This window comes from Seriola lalandi, unplaced genomic scaffold (genome assembly GCF_002814215.2).
Source record: "Seriola lalandi dorsalis isolate HSWRI2012SDOR001 ecotype SW California unplaced genomic scaffold, Sedor1 jcf7180002054476, whole genome shotgun sequence".
NCBI lineage: Eukaryota > Metazoa > Chordata > Actinopteri > Carangiformes > Carangidae > Seriola > Seriola lalandi.
The window spans coordinates 1,021,887-1,045,133 of NW_019525029.1; the positions used below are offsets into that span (position 1 = coordinate 1,021,887).

General features: G+C 41.1%; 3 protein-coding genes across 4 annotated transcripts; 1 reads left to right on the forward strand and 2 right to left on the reverse strand.

The window, feature by feature from the left end:
- Nucleotides 1-1,121: 1,121 nt before the first annotated feature.
- nkain1 (sodium/potassium transporting ATPase interacting 1) lies at nt 1,122-8,241 on the reverse strand. Of its 2 annotated transcripts, none has more exons than XM_023412296.2 (8): nt 7,795-8,241; nt 7,088-7,475; nt 6,081-6,218; nt 5,879-5,959; nt 4,990-5,187; nt 4,751-4,811; nt 3,269-3,350; nt 1,122-2,841 (listed from the first exon to the last, which is right to left on the reverse strand). In XM_023412296.2, the coding sequence occupies exons 2-8, from the start codon at nt 7,139-7,141 to the stop codon at nt 2,832-2,834; spliced, it is 624 nt and encodes a 207-aa protein (XP_023268064.1). In that variant the 5' UTR covers nt 7,142-7,475; nt 7,795-8,241; the 3' UTR covers nt 1,122-2,831. The 2 variants fall into 2 exon arrangements, with proteins under 2 accessions (XP_023268064.1, XP_023268065.1); XM_023412297.2 differs by having other exon boundaries at nt 7,682-8,241.
- A 1,285-nt stretch (nt 8,242-9,526) lies between these two features.
- snrnp40 (small nuclear ribonucleoprotein 40 (U5)) lies at nt 9,527-15,965 on the reverse strand. The gene is made up of 10 exons (XM_023412298.2): nt 15,757-15,965; nt 14,766-14,895; nt 14,545-14,638; nt 13,354-13,519; nt 12,997-13,119; nt 11,813-11,933; nt 11,635-11,717; nt 11,166-11,227; nt 10,109-10,212; nt 9,527-9,884 (listed from the first exon to the last, which is right to left on the reverse strand). The coding sequence occupies exons 1-10, from the start codon at nt 15,865-15,867 to the stop codon at nt 9,835-9,837; spliced, it is 1,044 nt and encodes a 347-aa protein (XP_023268066.1). The 5' UTR covers nt 15,868-15,965; the 3' UTR covers nt 9,527-9,834.
- A 31-nt stretch (nt 15,966-15,996) lies between these two features.
- On the forward strand, nt 15,997-20,672 carry zcchc17 (zinc finger, CCHC domain containing 17). Its single transcript, XM_023412299.2, has 7 exons — nt 15,997-16,121; nt 17,113-17,298; nt 18,630-18,730; nt 18,863-18,954; nt 19,045-19,145; nt 19,255-19,403; nt 19,677-20,672. Exons 2-7 carry the CDS (start codon nt 17,160-17,162, stop codon nt 19,848-19,850), a joined length of 756 nt encoding a protein of 251 aa, XP_023268067.1. The 5' UTR covers nt 15,997-16,121; nt 17,113-17,159; the 3' UTR covers nt 19,851-20,672.
- Nucleotides 20,673-23,247: the final 2,575 nt, after the last annotated feature.

A 23,247-nucleotide genomic window follows, 5' to 3' on the forward strand; every position in this document is an offset into this window, starting at 1 on the left:
AGTGTAGTACACAGTGAGGCTGCAGCACTATCAACAGGATCATCAACTTGTGTGGGTGTTAGGTTGAAGAGCAGTCCTCCATTGTAGTGACACATGGCAGCGGACTAAACAATGGGATTCTTTCTTTAAATTTGGTTACAGCATTTTCAGATAGACACCTACTGTAATGGAACATTAATAAAAAATAGTCAGGCAAAAGACAGTTTTGTGGAAATATTATTAAATGTTTGATTCCTCAACCCAAGATCAAGGGTGTGATTAAAGCAGTGAGTGGGTTCATTTACATGTTGAGAGAAGCCAATTGAGTCTAGGCTGTCGCTATCAACATCTACGTAAAGGTTGAATTGAAATGATTTCATTTAATCAGTGTGATGATCAGTTATCAGATCATTGACTATGGGATTTAGATGAGAGTGATCTAATATCTGATAGTCCACATTTAATTGTCATATATTAATGGTTTTGTTAAAGTAGTTGTTTTAATTTTTAATTTGATTTTTATGTATAACCCCTCATCTGTTTACTTTTGATTTAATAAATTCAGGTGATCGGGGGCAGACACAGTTTCTATGGGGTTTATCGGAGGTGACTGCTCTAATAGCAGTGCAGAGAAGCGTGTAAGACTGCAACTCTGCCTCCTGGTCTCAACTCTGGGTTGTCATGGTTCTTAATTTCTAAAATTATGAAGATAACAGTAACTCATTTTATGAATAACACAGTGCTATACTTTTGTCATGGTGGATGATCTATGAAATTATTTTGACAATCAAATCTTCACTGTAGAGTATCAACTTAATACCATTAAAATGAACTGAATATAAAGCATCACAAGCAAGTACCTCTATGAGTATCATAGTGCTATTTTTGTAATGGTGTCGAAAAGTGCATCACATTGTTTTCACAAATCAAATCCTCATTGTACAATATCAGCTCACCAGAGTGCATCACTTGTATAATCTACTAAAACTAATCTGGCAAAAAAAAAAAAGTAATTCTGTGCCTCATAATCCCAATATTAATGTAATGTAATCAAAACGAGGAATGAAAGCACTCAATTTATTAAAGATGAAGTCACTCTCGGTGGGACAAATGTGTGTCTACAGATGACAACAGAAGTCATATTTAATGTAGAAAGTGTATTTTTATTATTTCAAACACTCGATAAGGTCTTCGCCTCATACCTGTCCCCCTCCTTCCCTCTTCCTGTCTCCCATCCAAGCTACAAAAACTACTCAGAGCATGTCACCATATTTTCCTCTCCTTTATTGCCACGCTCCAGTGGAGATCAGCGAGTGAGCTGCAGGGGTGTATGTAGTTAGTGAGCAAGATGATGGGCAGAATTAGCTGGAGATGGGTTAAAAGATGGCAGCATGAGGATATCCAAAAAGAGAGAACAAGAGAAAGAGGTATGAAGAAAAACTTTGATGTGTACCCCTCTCCCCCAGTCCCACCCACCCCCTAATGCAACCCCCCTTTTCTAAATGTAACCAACAAAACAATCATTGGCTGGTTATTTACATGCACAGTATCCCCGCTGCCCCCCTCCCCCCCATAGACACACTAATGCCTGATCCCAAAGCCATCTGCATCTCTAATGAACTGTATCACATGTACAGTAGGCTGAATGTGTTTTCCTGAAAAACTAAATATTCTAACACTGGACATTTGACTTGTTTTTGTAGTATCCCAGACACACATCCACAGCTGAAAATAGTCCCCAACAAATGCACTATTTACTGTTGTTTGAGTTGTATTGCTCAAAACTGTTTGATGAAATTATTTCGTTTTTTGTTTTTTTTTTAAATGAAAGAATATTTCTGTGACTCCTTTTCTTTAAGATTTATGTCTCCAGGAGTAAATGGGTTTGAGGCTGAGAGACTCAAACAATCTGTGAAAGGTGGAACATATTGAGAGATGGAAAAAAAATTGTTGGTTTTGGTCATTTCGTGGGATTTTTTTTTCCAATAATAAAATATATAAAATATTGCCATTCTGATCCTTTAAGCAGTTCACCCTTTCCACTCCACCAGCTCTGCTTTATTACCTCACCAGGCCCTGGCTGTAACATAAAAAGCTTGAAAGTCAACGGTGATTTTAACGGCACGGGGAGAGGGAAAGATGGCTTTGGGAACGGGAATCATAAGACTGCTCTAGTTTGACATCACCACATTCTAAAACGACAACAGGTACGAGCCGTGCCTCTTTTTATTATGACACCCCACCCACATCCCCACCCCCACCCCCACACACTCACGCACACACACACACACACTAGCACCCCAAAAAACAAAACTCATGACGGCACTGAGTGGTAAGAGTCCAGGGTGCAACCACAAAGCACCATCTAGTCCTGTGGAGTTACATAGTCACACACACACACACACACACACACACACACACACACACACACACACACACACACACACACACACACTTGTGGGAGTGTTGAGAGCTGGCAGTTTAGTGAAGTGTGTCCTCGGTGATTTGACAGAGGTGTCCCCAGCTCTTGTTCTCTGTATCTCCCCTCCCCTGCCTCCTGCTTCTCCTTCATCTTCTCACACCACCTGGCATGCTGGTTCTTCCCTGAGCTCTGTACATTCTAATCAGGGCTGTATTTCTCGTTCTCAGACACAAGCACACATGCACAAACACACACACACACGCGCACACACACACACACACACACACACAGACGTCTCTCCCTCTGGGTGGGGTTAAGTCCATTCCTCGGGTAAACTGTGACACACAGAGTGAGTGTAATCAGGGCGACCGCCGATTTCCATCCACAGTGACGCCGTCAGGGTTTGGCCTGAAGGGGGCGCTACCAACAATTAACCAGCCCTTGGATGCAGAGGGGAAGAGATCAAGGGGAATTCATATTGTCAGACATCAATGTTACGGTATAGTGCACTTTGATATAACTGCATGAAAGGGGCACTTGATATTGCAATACTGTGAAAACAATTTGTTAAAAGTTTGACAGAAAATCTGTGTATAAAAGTGTGGGTGTGGGATTTTAATGAAGTGAGCATTTATGTAAATGTTTGAACCAGCTTTTCTGAAGCTTGACCCTAACTAGGGGCTAAAAGCCAGAATATTTCAGCATCAATTTTGAACATTTTTTAAAAATTTTCTGTCTCTTGTGAGTGCTGAAAATTTATGGAAATGTAATACTAAATTATTGGCGTACTCCCTGTAAGAAGACTATTCAACATTAAGATCAAAAAGAAGGATCAGGAACATGGACAAAGATATATTTGTAACTCACGTGTAAAGAGGCTGCAGTTGCAGATGAGAGGACTTCTGAGGAGGCTGGTAGCCGTAAGAGTCAAAACCACCAATGAAATCAACTTCAAAAGGAGAGAGAAAGAGAAAAGATGACATCATTCCACTTTCGCTTAAATTTGTTTTGTTTTTTTACAGTGTTGTATTTCAAGATGGTATCATAATGCTTTAATACACCTTTATAACACTTTACACCCCCTGATACATCAGAATGTGCAGAGATGCACCAATGCATCATCTTTTTCGCTGCTTCTATGTCATTGATACATTGTTCTAATATTTCTCAATCAATTCGGAGCAACAGACTTATTCGCTGCCAAGTGAAAAAGAAAATTGTCCAGCTGTTGCAAGATCTAACATTTTCATTTTTACTTTTACCTCTTTCATGATTTGTTTTCATTTAGAACATGTTACACATGTAATATAATAAACTGGTGCAAGTGTTAATTAGTTAGACAGGTAAATCAACCAGGCTGAAATATTGGCCATTATTGGCTAATTGCAGATATATTGGTATCTGGTGTATATGTTGACCCATAAGTAGCAAGAAATGTGTTGCCATTACATACTTTATCCATCAGGCAACACTGATGGTTTCACTGATATTTTCCAAGTGTCTTTCTATAAATATTTTGATCAAATTTTTAAAAAACCAATCTAATGGATACTTGTTTGTTTATATTATGTTTTCTTATAAAGAAAACATTAACACAAGTCAATATATTATTATCATATCCTATATTATCATATATCATAACTGATATCCATCAGGATGTATTATTAATGTACCATGTGTGATTGGTATATATCCGTGGTCTGTTTTGAAAGAGTTTATTCAGAACCATCTGTAATGTGATTTAAAACTTTTGATTTATTTTCCATGGCTATGTGTTTTGACTAAATCAAAAAATTGATTGACACAGCCACAACTTAACCTTATCATTACCCGTTTTAATGTTGTGGCTGATCAGTGTATGTTATGACATGCATTTAATCCTGACTAAGCATGCTGTTAAGACATCACTGACACAGCATGCCCTTGTTTTCACAGGCAATCAGACTTATGGTGTCATATTGTAATTATAGGGACTTAATTTCCTCCCCTGAGTGAGAGTAAAACACTCACGAGAGGCACATGAGGAGAAGAGCCATTCAGACACACAGATGGCACACCGAGTCAAGCACTAGCAAGCAGACAGACGAACACTCTGACGGTGGGAATATTCCGGCAGACATCTCTAAAACTCCCCACAGATGGAGTGCTAAGATCACCCAGAGGGAATCCTCGGCGGTGATATCGTTCACCATGACTCAGGCAGGAGAAAACAATGAGCTCACAGCACTCGCATCCAAAGCCACGGATCGTTAACACGAAAGCCCTCTCCACGTTCAAAGTAAACCTAATGTGCTGGACAACGCACTAGAAGAGAATCAACAAGATTTTAGGAAAATCACAAGTACTCACAGCTGTCCTCGTCATCCTGGAAGACTTTGCTCTCGTAGCAGGCGTATACGAAGCCAAAGAGCTGTTAGAGAGGAGATGGTCAGAAATAAGACGATTGTTGCTGTTGCAAATTTTTTTTTTTTTAAAGTGTTCATAAAATGTTAGTTGTGTGTCTGTGTGATACTGTAATAAAGCCAAATGGATGTAGTAGAAATACACTGTATGATAATTTGTAGAAGAGTGTGTGTCAGGAAACATACCGCCAACAGGATCTGAATGGCTGAACTCAACACCTCGATGTACTGGTAATCAAGGAGACACCCGGAGACAGTGATCACATGGTGGTCATCAGGGGCCATATGAGAGTCTGGCACAGGCGTTACCAGGCAACCAGGACCATGCTCCATCCACCACGAACGATGGAGGGATGTGTTGAACGTCATGAGAAAGTCCCTGTCCTGTTACACACACATACATACACATTTTCGTACGAGAAGGGCTACAACTAACGATTATTCTCATTGACGCTTCCTCTGTTTTCAAATCATCTATTAATTGTTTCGTCTACAAAATGTCAGAAAATATTGAAAAATGTTCATCACCAAGGGGTCACTAGATGAATCTGAAGGAATACCTCAAAAGGGCATTGGGCTAGCTAGGCTTTTTACCAGATTTCCTTCAAGTTTGTTTAAATAAATTACTTGATTACTTTGGCCTTAAAAAATAATTTAACTGATATAACTGTATGAGGAAAAATCACTTTTTAATTTAAACTTTAACCGTAACTAATGTAGATGTGTGCAGACTGTGATTGGGAGCTGAAAATTAGGGCTGCAACTAAATTTTGGATGTAACCTGAGAATTTTGGCATTTTTTCTTAAAAACTTTAGACTTTAAAAACATACTACATGAAAGTTTTTACATGTAAATTGACCATCAAAAAAGTTGCTTATTAATTTATTGTAAATATGTATACAGCATTTTTATAAGATGTCACCAGCCAAAAGTTTTGGGAATACTTATCAAAACTGTTGTCAATTAATTTTCTGTCAACCAAGCAATTCATAATTCCAGCACTAATGAAAAGAGCAAATGTGCAAGTTGGAACGGTATCACACACAACCCCAGGTATAAACACTAAGAACTTACCTGAGACAGGTTCCCAACCTCCAGGTAGAAACAGATGATGAAGGAGTTCCAGCCCACCCAAAGGACCAGCCATACTGCATACTGCCAAACGTACACAGAGATAATCTTCTTTATGAAAGTAACTACACACACAGGCTAATGCTTTATCAGTTCAAAGTAGAGAGGAGCTGTGACATCATCTGAAGGTGAGGGATATACTCACAAAGATGAGGTATCTGAAGCGAAACTGCACAGTGCCGAACATGCCAAGGATGACGGCCATAATGTGCAGGAAGTTGGCTAGGATGGGAGCCCACTGGTAACCCAGAAAATCAAACACCTGCCTCTGGAGGGCTGCCACCTAGGGGACGGGGGGGACAGGGGGGGGTGTCACATAAACACACGCACATTAAAGGTAAGCCACATACATACAAACACTCACTAATGAAGATATATGCAAATATATACATAAAAACACAACACACTAGAAATCACACACACGCGTAGCGACAGGGACACACATACATACACAGGTCTGCCGCAGTTGTTTCCATGGTAACTGCCTGGAGCACCAGCAAGTCCAGTGACTGTAAAAGAGGAGCACCCCCTAAAAGCTCCCCCAAACTAATGAGAATCTATGGGCCGAATCCCCCTGCTACACAACAACTCATCAGCCTGGCAAACAATGGCCTGAACAACCAGCCCTCACACTGCTGCTGCCCATGCCTGCATCATGCTCACTACAGGAATAGATATTACTGTCTCATATTACACACTTATTACATTTTAGAGGAATAGTCCCAAGCTATTTGTGGGCACACGGAATAGCTAACTTTAACTCCAGAATGGAGACAAGATGGTGAACAGGGCCTCCTTGTCCCTCTTGTGCTTAACATTCACATGGTTTTGCCAGAATGGGGTTATCACCCCTCTTTCTACAGACACACAGACCACCCTGACACCAAAGCGCCCCCCTGCCCTGCTCCTTCTGCTTCAAAGACACACACACCCTCGCCTGTAATGTGGCATGGCACCCCAGCAGCTGCAGCTCAAAGCTTTTTTGGTGTGACTGTACAGAGAGGCTGGACAAAAATGTCTGATTACAATGTGCGGGTCTGTAGCACGCTGCTCTAATTATATCTTCATGGTGAATGAGTGGAGAGGCAGTCTTGGCCGCCGTACACACACACACACACACGCACACACAAACATACACATATACACACTTACCAACTGCAGTGAACATATCACCAGCAGCGTGCATCTGCCGTCGCACTTCCCCATCTTGGAGGGCTCAGGACGCGGCTTGGAGCCGCGGAGGCTCCGGGGGAATGACGGGTCCCCGGTCAGATCCAGACTGCCTGACCGTCTCACTTCACACCATTCCCGGCTGAATAGACCTGCCCAAGGCCGCCGCCTCCTCCTGCAACGCTGGTCTGGCGCTTCCACTCACAGTGAGTGACCCATCTTGGCCGCTGGTTTTGTCGGTAAATACCAGTCGCTGGTGGTTTTCAGGAAGGAGAGAGGAGAAGGGACAGGGGAGGAGGTGGGGGCGTCCACTTCACGCCGGCCCGATGCGGTCCGACCACCACCGACAACCGAATCACCTCGGCCACACCTTCCGGAGCGGGGACACACAAAGGCACAAAGAGAGACGGAAAGCTGTCATAATCTGCCCCAGGCTACAGACAGAAATGAGCATCATATGATACCGGATCACACGGGGGCGGAGGGGAGGAGGGGACCGACCCCGCAGTGCTACTACGGCTAACGTCTGGCTACATGCAATCTGCTACGGACACAAAGCAGCCCGTTGTGACTCACGGTTTTCTAGGAGCGGAAGAGTCCTCGTCCCCCCCCCTCACCCCTTCGTCCCGATCTTCTCCTCCTCGAGCTGTTATGGTAAAGAAGTCAAGTTAACGGGCAGATCTGCTCACCGGTACCGGGGTCTGGGTTCCTTCGCTCCGTCCAGTAGCGTCTTTTGTCAACAATCGGTGCCGGGGCGGGCGCAGGAGGAGCCGGGGGGAGAGAGAGAGAGAGAGAGAGAGAGGGAGAGAGACGAGGGGGGTGGGGGCTCTCAGTCACCGCGACCCCCTCGAGGAGGAGCTGCATGGATTCTGCAGATCCGCGTGCGTGCGCGCGGCCGAGCGGCAGCCCCGCGAGGCGCTATGAAGGAGCACAAAAGAAACGGGCTCTCGTGGTGGCGGAGGAGGCTCAGACAGCCGAAAATAATAAAGTCTGTTACTGCCTCCCACTACCACCAGAGAGTGGATACTAACCGAGGAGAGAGAGCACCGGCCCGCGGGGCTGCTCGTCTCCCCAGCCTGCGGTTATTCACAGCGGAAAAACCCAATTAACAGCCATGTTTAATCTCAGCTACTTAACACGAGCAGCGCGACAGTGAGCTTCACTAAGTAAAGTCAGCTTTCACTGATGAAAGGGTAGATAATGACCACAAAGGCGGTTATCGCGAGGCCATATGACAGTCAATGGATAATAAAACTAGTTTACTACAACAAATCCTATGGATCCTACTCTGTTTTTCTCCTTTGCCTTTGACTGATAACCTTATGCCTGCACTGTAACTGCACTATAACGCTTGTCTAGTCCGATTTGAACTTTATTTTACTTATCGAATTTTATTCAATTTGAACTAAGTAAAATATAGTCACGTCAGTAACTCTTTATAGTGCTGAATAAACTGCCCTTATTAATTTATACATAGGCCAATTCGAGGGTTGAAAACACTCAACTTCCAGCACTTAGAGGAAAAACCAAGATGGAGAAAAAAAGGCCACAAAACTTTAACTTTTTTTTAAAGACATACAACAATTTTCAGTAAAATCCAGTAAACTGAGTTTAACAACTAATAGTAGCCATTCTTAACATGGCTCCATTCCTTTAAATGTTAAATCATCACTTTAGTTCATCCATTTACTGTCCAACAAGAGGAAGTTGTTTTTCGAGCAAGCACATATAAAACAAAATACAATTAAACAATATGACAGCAATAAGATATTAATAGTGTCTTAACTGTACTCTATTGATTATTGTATAAAGCTTATTAGAAACTGCACCAGATGAAAACAAGGATAAGATGTGTAGGAAAACATTAATGACTAGGTTGTGTGTGGGACCTAGAGGCAGTTTATAGTGTATAATTAATATGGTGAAATAAGTGCATTTATTGCACTACCAATAAATTAAAATTGTAACTTTCTTCACCTTCTTCATCTAATTTTCCTCCAGCCGATATCCCTGACCAGAGAGAGGGTGTCAAGCTCCTGAGGGAAATGATGGTCCAGACTGAATAAAATATTGCATCAGTGTTCATATCAAAGTTCAATTTCTAGGCAGTATTAATGTGTTAAGCAGTAAGAAGTACTCCATATACTGCTGCTTATTTTAAACTACAAGAATGCACATGCACAAAGTTCCTCAAAGTAACTAGCTAATACCACTGTCAGACAATGTAATGATTTTCCTTGAAAATAGTAGTGGATAAATTATATAAAATAACTTGTATCTTTGCATAACCAGATCACAGCATTCAACTTTTTGCTGATGTCTACTCAGCTTTAGTGGGTAAAACCAGCAGCCACTTCCAGGTAAAACAACTATGAACCCAGGAAAGCATCATCATGACAAAAGACTCCCAAAAAAAGAAAAAACTTTTTACAGAATATTGAAGTTTATTAAAAAGAAACAAATCAGAATTAAAAAAACATGTCATTGTAGAGGTTGTTCTGACTGAGCATAATAAACTTTAAACACATGTCCTGAGGTTTTTCCGAGACAAGCTGCTTCAGCCTACATGAAATTACAGAGACTCCGAATTCCACTGTCAAACACCAACCGTCCACTTCCAACGTAGGAGACTTGCTTGCAGGACACACACACACACACACGCGCACACACACACACGCACACACACATACACACACACGTACACATCCAAGTTTGCACACATAAACACCCTACTGAATTTCTCCCATGTAGAGCCGTTTATCACTGGAGCCAGACAGCACTGTGAGGAGAGAGAAAGATGATTAAATACTTATTGTTAAGCTTGAGGTGAGCAAAACCTACATGAACTACATGAACGTGAAAATGATCTTCCCTTCAGTGTGTCTTTAAACTTAAAAAAAAAAACAAAAAAAAAAAAACTAACCTGTTCCTCCAGTCTTAACATATCTCTGCTCTAAGGTATTACAGCATGTAATCTGAGACAAAAGAAGTTGTTCGACTCACCTATGGGCTCCTCGGGGTGGAAGGCCACTTCATTGACAGAGCCAGCATGGCCAGGCAGCTTGTACAGGATTCTACGTGATGTGGTGTCCCAAATATACACAAATCTGTAAACACAGACAAAGTCAATAACAAGAGTGACTCCTGATGCGAGTCAACACAACAGAAAGGTTTATGTATTCATTTTGTCTTTATTATGCCGTTTGTGGTTCAAGAAAACCAGAACCGAGTCAAAATCATCCTAATGGCATTTACATTTGTAATAATGCAAATTACTAAAAATCCAACCATGGGACATAACTTTGTTTAACATTGGGTCAAATAGTTCATTAAATTTGTCTAGATGGTGGTGATTTTTTTTTTTTTACTTATTCTTTTAAATAAACATTGTTTATTTAATATTTATGTTTTGAGCTGCCTTAAATGAACACCAGCTCCCACAAGCCTTGGACCTTTGTGGGTTCAAAGTCCATGGGTGAGAAGAGTGGCCACAAACAGTTGAGATGTGGCTAGACTAACAGCAGGACAGAGAGGGCCAAAGAGTGTAGACATATGAGACAGCAGAGATTACAGCTAAAAGGTCAGAAAATGACATTAGAAGAGAGAATCAGTGGATATTACTGATATGACAAAACCGAGTTAGGATGATGATGTTAGTAAGTGCATTGCTGCACTAGTAGATTTTCATGGGAGCTGTTTTTTGTGTGCTAACAAATTATTAGTTGTTTGTTCTATATCTTGCAGGTTCTTGAGCTGCTTTTCTGTTTTAGTGAGGTAAAGATAATTTTACCCTGTAGTGAACAATAAAGTACATTTTTATTCTATTCTAAGATACAGAAAGTCCTGTAGCAGACCCTCATTTATCTAACAATATGGAACAAGGTTCACTTCTTCAGAAAGACAGATGAAAGAGGAGCTAGTGGAACCTGAGGACAACCCCAAGGCGACATCAGGACAGTGGCTCTCTAGAGACACTATGACAAGAAGTTCCCTGGACTTGATAATTAAGTATACCATGACCTAGCGTGTGAGCGTGTGCGTGTGCGTGGTTTCTTCTCACCTGTCAGCTGAGCCTGCAGCTATCTTACTGCCATCATTAGACCAGGAGCATCTCAGCAAATTCTGTATGACAGCAACAGATGTTAGACACTGCATAACACAACCATTCTACATGTGAGCTACTATTATCACAATTATATGAAAGATTTATACTAGAAAGAACAGCAGAGAGTGATGGGAGAGGCAGGAGAGGTTGAAAGTATTTGTCATGCAAGTGTGGTTGACAGTACATGAAAACTCTGCCAGCAGGACGACAGCTGTTAGTCACTTATGTACAAAGTTATAGATTGCATCCGTTCACAGGATAAAAGTACCAAGTGCTGGTTATTGCATATCAGAGAGGGACATGTTTTGATGCCTTTTAAGAAAAAGTGAATGTTTGGTCTCTCTCATGAAGAAAACTCTGCTGGATGGTAATTTACTGCATGTGCCCTAGATCTCAAAGAGGGCTGGAAAGTTATCCATGTTACCTTTTCAAAGTTGTGGACATTGCCCTGGAAAATCTTCACACATCTCTCCTTGGGCGCGAATGGTCGAACATCCCAAATGCGCACTACACAGAGACACAGACAAAAGTCGAATGAAAGATCCAGCGACAGAATATTGAATGTAATGGCGTGAGCAACATTTCTTATACAAACACCCTACCTGTGTTGTCCATGGAGTTTGAGAGAAGGTATGATCCCTCAGAACTCAGTGCGAGTCCAGTTACTGAGTCGCCATGGCCGTGCATATTGTAGATCAGCTTATTCTGCCTCAGGTCCCACACCTGCTCAACACAAACAACAGCTCCATATTAAGAGGATGAAAACCAGTTGTCATAATTGTGGTCAGAGTCGGGGTGGGAAATAAATAGACAAACTGTTGGTCTCACAACACATGAACATGCTCCAACACAACACGCCCAGCTGCAAAATCACAAAGGAGCCTGCAGCAGGGTTTGTAACCAAAAATAGGTAACAGAATGAGGCACGAAAACACTGATATGATTCTTCAACATAATTATAAAAGATGCACGAGTGAAACAAAGGAAGCAGTGAATTCACAATTTCATGGGCTGAGCAGCACCTGAGGGAGGCAGTTTCACAGCACACTGACAATAACCTAAACGCATCTATTTCAGCACGCTATTTAAAATGCAGTGTGTTTTTAATCAACTACAGATTAAAGTCTGCAGCTTTTTCATTAACCATTTTTAATAAGATACACAGCATACTAAACAACCCAAATCATCCCCCTCACCAGATGTTTGAGTTGAGCCACAGGGGCAGAAAACTGCAAAATAAAAACTAAAAGTTTTTCTCAGTGATTCTTCATTTCTGTTATCTGCTATCACGGAATTTGATCTCCATATCCCTTCCTTGCAAGCTTTATCATAATCTACCAGTAATGTTGTTTGTAATGATCTAATTGGTCTTGAAAAGTATGACTAACATTAAACTTTTTTTTTTTAAATGTACTTTTGTATTCATAACTGTGGTATTTTGTGGAATTGACTAGGGGTATTTTCAAGTTGGATGATAAACAGAAAAAACTGATACCAACTATAGGAAAAAGTGACTGTCATCACTTTACTCATATTGATGTATGTCCATGATGTAGGGCAAAAGCTTTTCTCAGGTTCTTTCCAAAAATATTGGCGTTATCATGGTAAGTTAAACTCGTAATTGATTTTAAGTTAGTATAATATATATATCATCTATAGTATGTATGTATGTGTGTTTCAATTTGAAACTAATCTGAATTCCTAATAACATTTCATCATTTTCATCAGATCATTTAGAATGCACCTGGAAACGACACAGAAAATAGTGCATGCTGAAACCCAGTACCTTGATGTCGTTGTCGATGCCTCCTGACAGGATCTGGTCACTGGTGTCGTTGAAGGTGACGGCCAGCACCTGATAGGTGTTCTGGAAAGTGTGGATTGCCCCCTTCTTACGGATGTCCCACAGCTACCATTAAGACAAACATACAGAGAAAGACATTAACAAAGGCACTATCAGATCATGACCCCATAACGACTCTCCAAATTTAGGATCAGGTCTCGAATTGTCTCCCAAGACTGACTAGTGAGTGGAAAATCAACAAACACTAGAATCCAGTAATAGAATAAATTTCCAATCAAATGTCATTCAATCTCTAACAGGTCACTTAATTTATTTAAATTAAGCAACTACAAATCTCACCTTAACTGTCCCGTCGTCGCTGCCGGTGCAGACAAGCTGGGGCCCTCGGCGGGCCGGGTAGCAGGTGTTAACGAAGGAGGTGTGGCCCTTCAGACGCTTGATCCTCTCACCTGTTTCACTGTCCCACACACCGACAGTCTTGTCTGTGCTGGCTGAAAACAGCACGCTGAAATACACCACATGAAAACACAGCTGGTTAAGAACACAAGGGGTAACATCTTACACCCGGCGCAAAACGAAACGCAATTTTCTTCGCTAGTTTCTCTCTGCAGAGAAGCATCTTTCTTACTACGTGGTAAATCCACCGCAGCGTTTCCCATTCTATACTTTGTCCACCACAGTTTCATAGTCAACGGAAAATGTAAAAAGTTCTCATAACATCACTAACATTGTGATTTGTGCTGATGTTACATTGAGGAGCAGTACGCAGCACATTGATTCGCTCAGCTCTTCATCGCCCCTCTGGGCACACAGAGCTGCTCCGTGCGTGTGCAGGGACTGGGCTAGCTGGTCAGTCACAAGGTGCAAGCACATCTGGCTTTTAAAGGGAATGGGAGATGGCACTCTGGATGGTTTATTGCATGTTACACTCCCATGATTAAATAAGAGACTAAGTACAACCTTTTACAACCATGTGCCTGGCAGAGCGACCGTTTTCTCCGCAGATAAAGTAGCAAAAATTGATATAAAGATGCCCTAAATGCATTTGCGCCTTGGCTTTAGACCACGCGCTTTGGACTGTGAAAACAGAGTCCAAAGTGGCTCAATCCTTTCTAGATACATTTATCAGCCCAATGGACTAAGCCATGAATTAAGAAGCATGAATTCGACATGTCTCTTGCCAAATATCTCAGCCAGGTAGTAAAATTTAACAAATGGGAAATGTGTGTTGTTCTTCTCTGATTACAGACACTAGAATTAATTGTCATGTTTGCTTGGTAGTTTGGTTTAGACCAATATTTACAGACTTTTATCAAACTAAATATTTGCAGCTGCTGTAACCGTATTTCATTCTGATATCTGTCATCCAAACAGTTCCAAGGATTATAGATCACTAATTTTTTATTGCTGTATGCATATAAAACAATTCACTTTAAGTTAGTGCTGTTCATTTAGACACCTAATTATTTTGACTGGAGTTTCATCCAGAGTATACCTATACCATTTTACTTCCTGGGTGATCGTTCATACCTGCCATCTGTGTTGTAGTGCAGCTCCATCACTGCTCCACTGTGGCCCTTCAGTGTGGCATAATTTTCACAATCTCCATACACATTCCACAGCACTACAGCAAAGAAACACAGGGTGCAACAGTTTCGTAACAGTAACTGAGCATGAAAAGTTTTTAACAACGATGTGTGAATTGCAGGGTTTGTTGGCTGTTTGGTGTAATTTAGTTGTTAATAACTTACATATGAGTCTGTCAAATCCCGAGGAGGCCAGCGTGGCTCCGTTAGGATGAAACTTGCAGCAGTAGACCTCGCCCTCGTGGCCAGACATCAGCATGATGGGAGCCTGCATGCTGGAGCTTCGTGGGGGGCCCTGCAGGACATACACCGGTGGTCAAATATAATGGTTATGTGACTGAGGTTAGTGCTGGGTGAACTGTAAAATAGATACATGCTGTTGAACAATGAAAACACAACTTATTTAGGCAAAACAGTTTAACAGACCAATATTAAATTATCCATGGTATATGGGTATCAAGATACAACTTTCCCAAATAAAATAATTCTTATGTGTATTTTTCAATCCCTGCTGCTATTTTGACATTCAAAATACAGTTCAGTGGCAAGTTAAAGAGAAAATGATTAATTGATAAATCAAGAAGATAATCAAAAGATTAAAGTATAATGAAAAAAACTGTTTCTTGCAGGCCAAATGTGAAGTGTCATGTACAAGCCACAGCATCAACATGAGCATAAAGCTGAATCAAAGACCCTCTAAAAGTTTTAATAAAACTGAGTATTATAGCCTTCCTGAGGGTAGGATTTATTTCAAGAGTTGTATTAGACTTCGTTCGTTTTCGCTAGGTTTCCCTAATAAACAGGCAATGATATATCATCATTACTGTTTCAGTGTAAGATCCAGTTGATATTCATCATAGTCAGCTGCAAAATAAATTTTCAAGCACTGCAAAAGTCGATAGTGGCTGAAAGTGAATTAAACGCACCACAGTATTTGCTGCTTTTGAGTTTATGTTACTATCTTTTCCTTGTTAACTGTAGAGCCGGAAACCGTCCCATTTATACACATAAAAACACTTTTCTAAACCAGTTAGTGCACTTCAGAAGAAGTTGTGCAATGAATAATAACAGAGCGACCAAAACAGATTTGTTTTGGTCGCCCCTAACAGGTTTCTTCCAGTACATCTCTGCTCAAACAGGGTTATTCTTTCCGTACCATCGCCACGAGTTGCTGTGACTGAGCCGCCGCCACCAGCTCCGTCCGAGGCCGCTTCACGGCGGCGGGAACCACCGCCATGTCCGCTACTCTCTTCTTAGGTTCAATCATCTCGGGTTAGAGGATAAGAAACAGCGAAAACGTTGAAATTCAAAGCTTTAATTTTACAAAAATGAACGGACGTCTTTCATAGAGGGACGTCCAACGGCGTAACACCAACGAAGAACATAGAGCATCTACTTCCGCTGGCTACGAGGCGTGTGATTGGTTGCTCAGTTTACCGACTGCGATGATTGGTTCCATTGTTTATTGTCAACACGATTTGCACCGGATGTGAAACGGAATCAGCTCTGCTAATACGAAAGGTAGCAATATTTTATTTTAACATTTTATGCTGAATTACATTTACACCCTTTCCTCTACAAACTGGTATTTACATTTTATGCACGGACCGATTATTGTCATGTTCTTGTGGGGTCAAACAAGGTTGGGTTGATAGAAGATAATATTATAATATCTAGCTAACGTTAGCATCTCACTGCTGCCGTTCTCACTCATTCACTTTGTTACTGCAGATGTAAAGTTAGTACTGTTTTGTTAGTACTGTCCTCGAGCTTCTGCACATATTGTTTATTCTCTGAAGCTTATATATAAATGAAGTCACGTCAACCAGCTATATTTGATCACCGTGTTAGAGGACTCAGCAGCACGTGAGCAGGGGAAACACTGGAGGGCTGAGACAATGATGAGACAATTTTGTTGTTAAAAGTAATTCCAATTCAGTAATTCACAGGGATTTATTTTGGTTGATTATGTTTTAAACTAAACATATTCTTCGTGTTGTTGAAGTTCCTCTAAAATCGCCATGTCACTGTGTCCACCCCCTTTGTATCTTCTATTTAAACAAATACTCATGCATTCGCAACAAAAACAAACACCACAAAACGTATGTGAGATTGATAAATAAAACAAATAAAACTGATTTTTGAAACTATAATAGTGAACATATAAGTCCCCAAACCCTTTCACCCAGGTTTGTAAATATCATAGGTGACGTGTGCACTTATGATGACTATATAACCAAGCACAATGGCCATAATATACCACTTTTATACCACTACTAGATATTGTAATGTAAACCAGGGTAAAGAGGTTTCTTATAAACATGTTCATAGAATCTGTCCAGTTAATACATACATTGTGCAGAGTCATTTCATTTTGAAGTATTATGTTTTTGTTGATTTTTTTTTTTTTTGGCAGACAAAGAGAAACATGAAACCACAAATGTCGGTCTCAAAAAGGACATTCTCTTCCACTTTAAGATACTGTAAGTAATTAAATATGTTTCATTATCAGCCTTCTAGATCCACTTCTTGATACTGTGATCGGCTTCCACTGAGACAATGTCTGACAGTGATGGTCCAGCTCCAGAGCCTGCCGGACTGGATGGTCTGCCGCCACTGTACAGCATTTCCAAGGGAGAGGTGGTCTCTGTACAAACCTACGGAGCTTTTGTCCGACTGCCAGGATACAAGAAGGAAGGTGGGTGGGAGGTCATATGTCTGTATAGATCTTTACTTCAGGCATTTACAAACAAAAATGTAATTATTCAGAGAGAAAAAACAGCCACAGAAGCAAAATAAGTGAAATGAATCACAGCATTAAGATGAAATAGGACAATGAAAGAAAGCAAAAAACCCATATGATACAAAAGAGTAAGTAGCAAAAGCACAAGGCTAACACAATAAGAATTATAAAACCTATTAGGAAAATATTGCAGAGCTTGCAATGGGTGGAAACACTAAAAACTACTGTAATAGTTAAAATTATAAGAAAACATCTGAAATGAGAAATATACAGTGAAAGAGCAATGCACGGTCAGCACCTGCAACCAGTGCCAGGTGAAAACTACTGCAGAGCCAAAAGTAATGCAGAGTGAGTGCAGAGGATGTAGGGTCCGGGTTTCCAAATTCTAGTGCATAGTGTCAGTCCGTGACAGTGACCTCTCAGTCCGAGTTAGGAGAAGAGACTGCAAGGCACCTAAGCCACATGATTCTACAGGAGTAGGATTTTAGTATTTCCACAGAATTCTCTCTCTGACTGTAAGAAGGTGTTGGATGATTATCGTTTTTTTTTTTTTTTGAGTGGCAGTGCCAGCATCCTGCAATTTGACGAAGAGGAAATGTTACAGTGCAAGCCTGTGTTTTTAATATATTGACATACTTTTTACATGTTAGCACAACCACTGTTACAAATCATTTTGAATCCATTTTACTTTTACTAGTCACTATGACTTCCCATTAAAAAAGATCCAAGATAATCTGCGTGTAGAGAGGGAAAGAGTAGGAAGGGTTTGGGGTGGGACAGGGTTGCTGAGAAGAGCAACAGATTGATGAAGTGGAATCTCTCAAATCGATATTTACACTATTTTTTCACCAAATGATCAAAAACTGAACACCAGCTCCTCATTTTCGCCACTGGAGGGCGAACTATGCAAAGTTTACTGGGATAAATTCAGCACCTGCCCCTTGTACCTCAAATGTTGGGATATAATTTTTAACTTCATCATACCACAAAAAATGCAACAAAAATGTTTGGTATGTGTGAAACTATTAACTTACACCTGGCTTGAATTTGAAGTCTGTGAAGACAACTGGGTTCAGGACATTTCACATTTGAAAACTTGTCACTACTTTTTGGTGGACAACAACTGCATGGTGACACTGTTTCAAATCTCATCTTTGGCTTTTCTGTACTTCCATTTCTTGCTCTAAATTCATCATCAGCAATAGAGAGAGAGTTTTACTGCATCTAAAACCTGTGAAATAAATGTTTGTATTTAACATCTAAACTCCTTCCCCTTGCACACACAGGCCTGGTACATGTGAGTGAGATGTCAGCTACACGGGTTGAGAACGCCTCAGAGATCGTCGATGTGGGCGAACAGGTGTGGATAAAAGTCATTGGAAAAGAGGTAACAACAACAAGCACACACACACACACACACACACACACACACACACACATAAACACATATACACATACACAGAGTACTGTATGTAAAACCCAGAGCACGATGACTGCAGCTCTGTCCTCCATTTGTCAGATTCGGGGTGACAAGGTGAAATTGTCCTTCTCAATGAAAGCTGTCAATCAGGGAACAGGGCGGGACTTGGACCCTAACAATGTCATGGCAGAGTAAGTCTTATTAGTTTTATTATGTGTGTGTGTGTGTGTGTGTGTGTGTCTGTGCATGTGTGTTATTATCACCTGTGTGTGTGATTGTAGGCAGGATGCGAGGCGACGTAAGCAGTTTAGAGACCAAACTGGCAACAGGATCACACTGGAGGCTGTGCTCAACACGACGTGTTCAAAGTGCGGCTGCAAGGGTACAACAACAACGTGAACAATACAACTTGTCATATCTTAAAAGAACAAAATACTATGAAATCACTTAGAAAATATGTAGCCACTTCAATGAATTATTACTTTTTTCAGGTCACTTTACAAAGGACTGTTTCTCTGCTCCGGGCCTGCAGTACGCCCTTTTGCCTGAAGAGGACGATGCTGAGCCACGGCAGCAACAGCAGCAGACCTCCACAGTTGCATCACAGCAAGACTCAGACAAAAAGAAGAAGAAAAAGAAGGTCAATATGTGACAGTTGATGCCCAATGTGGCTCTCACTTCCTTTTTAATTCCAGCTCCCCCACCTGATGCAACAACCCACATGTCTCTGTATGACAGTGCATTTCCGTGGTTGCTTACGTTTACAAGATACAAGGCAACTTCATTAAAATTTTCAGAAGTGTTGTTTGGAAGAATACACTAGTTTTGAGGTGTCGAAACTGCAGCTTTCTTGCTTTCTTGCAAGCTCCCATAATTGCTTAATGGAATTTCTTCTTGTTTTTTTATCTGCCAGGAGAAGAAAATGAAGAAGAAGAGGAAGAGGGAGAGGAAGGAGTCAGAGAGCGACAGCAGCAGCAGCAGCAGTAGTGAATGTAAAACCAAGAGGAGGCGCCACGATCACACTCGCGACAGAGAGGACAAAAAGAAGAAGAAACACAAGAAACACAAATCTCATAAACACAGCTGAGAGCTGACACACATGTACACTACATTCACACACTGCAGCTATCACACAGATGCAAAAGGGGAAGTGGGTAGCAACAGATGGACTGGCAGACTTCCAGGCCATATATCTTTACATAATCTCTCCACCAACAGCTTATTATAGAAACTTTCATCCAAGTTAAGGAAATGTTTGCTAACTGTCTTTCCAAGTAATTGAAAGTACAATTAAACCTCCCATCAAGTTAAAAAAAAGTGGTTAAAACCCAAAAATCAGATGACCACTTGTCCCTATGTAACCTCTGGCTCCACAGAGGGAGGAGTTCATACATCACACGAAACCAGATAGGGGTAAGCAATATGGCAGCATGTGACTAGCCATCTTGAACTCCAGATATTGTTCACAGCTATCCGGTTTCTAATGCTCTGGGAAATCCGTTAAGCAGACATGAGGCAGTAAAGCCGACTCTTAGGGAGGGTCTGACATGAAAAACCTTGAAATAATCCACACAGAGAAAGCTGTATACACACACACACACACACACACACACACACACACACACACACACACGCACACACACACACACACACACTCAGACACACACAGAGAGGAAGAGGTAAAGCCACAAACAGGAAATGTAATGTAGTACAAGTGAGCATGACAGGAACCCCGTGCTATGGTGATATCCTTAGGTTGTCCGCCGCTTATTGTGCATCTGTGTGTACATCCATGTGTGTTTGTGTATCTTGTCTCCAGGGGACTGCTCACAGTACACACCCCCCTCTTCCTGCATGTCAACTGTTAACTCCATTAAAGGTGTTTTTATTTGTAAAGGTAAAACAAAAATGCCTCTTGATGTCTTTGTTCTTGGACCTTGAAATCATAATGTTGCTATCAAAGTCAGTCCGTGGGGAACCAAAACACACACACACACACACACACACAAACTTTAGAAATTCTCAGGTTGGGTCTGGTCCACCCTGGGGTCATATGAAGTTAATGTTTTGAAGTGAAGTAAGGCATCCTAGGACTGGATTGAGGGATTGGGTTGGGTCGTGTCCCACGAGGTAAAAAGTTCCATAAAATCAATAACCCTGTCTTTTTCTATAAGATGAACCCTTGTCAACAAAATAAGGCAACGTCAGGGACTCAATATCTTGTTTCTTTATGCTGCTTTGACCTAGTTTCCATGCTTCTACATGTAGGATTTTGGAGTGATAGATTGTTTCCAGCTGCAGTGGTTTGACACGGCTCCAGTGAGCACACTCCCCTGTTAATCACTCGAGTTTATTGGTCAGTGTCAGTCCTCTTCATTTTCTCACACTCAATTTCTCTTGTTTGCAACAGACAGATATACAAGATGAAGTTAATACGGTCGTTTTAATATTTTTTTGCGTAACTCAGAGCATGCACAACCAGAATTGTGAACTTGTGTTCATTAATGCACGTAATTTGAAAACAATGGCATCAATCAGTCAGAAAAATCCTGTGGAATCCTGTTGTTCAACTTGTACTACCATGTTTGAGTTGACCTTTAGGGATCGTTGGGTTTTTTCCCCCCATACAGGAAATATCCTTGAAATTTGTAACATTTGTGCTTCCATAGGGGAATAACCCATTTATCTTTGTACATTGTGTTGGAAGGATTTTGAAAAACACAATTACAGGACAATGAATTGTCATTTGGAGTCAAATGAGCTGACACTGGGCGAGGGTGGGGTACACCCTGGACAGGCTGCCAGTTCCTCACAGGGCTGACATACAGAGACAAACAACCAGTCACATTCACACCTATGGGCACTTAAGAGTCGCCAATTAACCTATTGTGCTGTTCGACTTTTTTTGGACAGTGGGAGGAAGCCAGAGGCCCCAGGGGAGAGCCCACGCAGGCGCAGGGAGAAGACACAGAAAGGCCCCAGGCCCCTCTCCCTGTGAGGCTAACCTCACCGGACCACCGTGCCGCCCAAGATAAGGTTTCTTAATAATTATTTTTACTTTTTTTTGTCAAACTATTTTACAAAGTCAAGTATGAACTTTCAATCTTAATAATTTAACAACTTACGTTTTGCTGCAAATGTATTTATATGGATCTCTTCATGCAGTAACAGTCCGCTCATACTGTACATGCAGTATATTTAGTTGTGCAAACACTTGTCTGTACGAATTGGATTTTTTTAAGAGAACTGGCATGGTCAGTATGAATATTTCTTTTTCAGTTTTCATCTTTTATATTGGTTGTTCCCAACCTTTTGTTGTCACATATACCATTCACATGTTTGTGTAATTCATCATTAATTCGTATAGATGGGATGGCTTTCATTCAAATGTGCCATAGTGTTTCACTGCTGAGAAAACACAGTGCCTGTGTAGGAGCTGTAATCCTGGCATTATCTGTGCTCAGGTGGTTGCAGGGTGGCAGTGTTCATCAGTGTGTGGTCTGTCTTTCATACTTTCATACTTCTACCACATGGACATTTTTACCGTTTAGTTACTTACTATATGTGTAGTTTGACTTTTTCTATTCGGTTGCTTTTTGTGCACTTACTTTTCTCAAACACAAATATGTAGCTAAAGTTATCCATAGATGCAAGAAGGCTGTTGCATTGTTTACAGATCATCTTATCCTGTAACCCTTTCATGTCAGGGTAACTATAGGACAAAGTGGCAGAAGGTCGCCTGATTCGTCCCGAGCCCTTTCACCCCTTCACCTTGCTCCTAGTTGGCAGTCTGTCACAAACACATGACACCTATCTACTGTGGGAGGGAATGATCCAAATTTAGAAAGCGCACACACACGCACACACACGCACACACATCTAATGTACAAGTGCAGGATATGACAGCACTCGCACACCTAGTGCTAGCTTTAACAAAACTTTCCCCTCACCTAGCCAGGGCAAAGGTAAGACACACTAGTATATCCAAGAGCAGGAGCTATAATTAACCTCTCCGTGAGCCTCTATAAAACCAGCTGTGATGGAAACTGTTGGTCACACTATGGATGTAAGTAGATGTGTACTATTATGTTGCACCACTGAACTCTTGCACCCTGCTGTTTTCTAAAAACAGGTCAGACTGAACTGCTTTTGCACAGAGTTCAGCTGAACTCATGACAGCAGCTCCAATATTTACTGCAGCCTTGAACTGAAGCTCCCTGAGTTATCTATTGATCGCAGCTGTCAGCAAATTTATTTAAATGACACTTGATTATACAAGTGAAAATAGTGGAATTTTCCTCAAGGACATCTGATCATTTCAGTGTCGAGACTTCATCGGTCCAATTTAATAATTTACCCACCAACTGGAAAAAATAAACATATTGGAAGAACTCCATTGTTTTACCAGTTCATCCAACAGTGTGGAGACATTTATTTTTATTTTTCAGGTCTTAAAATTTCAAAAACACTTTTCCAGGTTTATC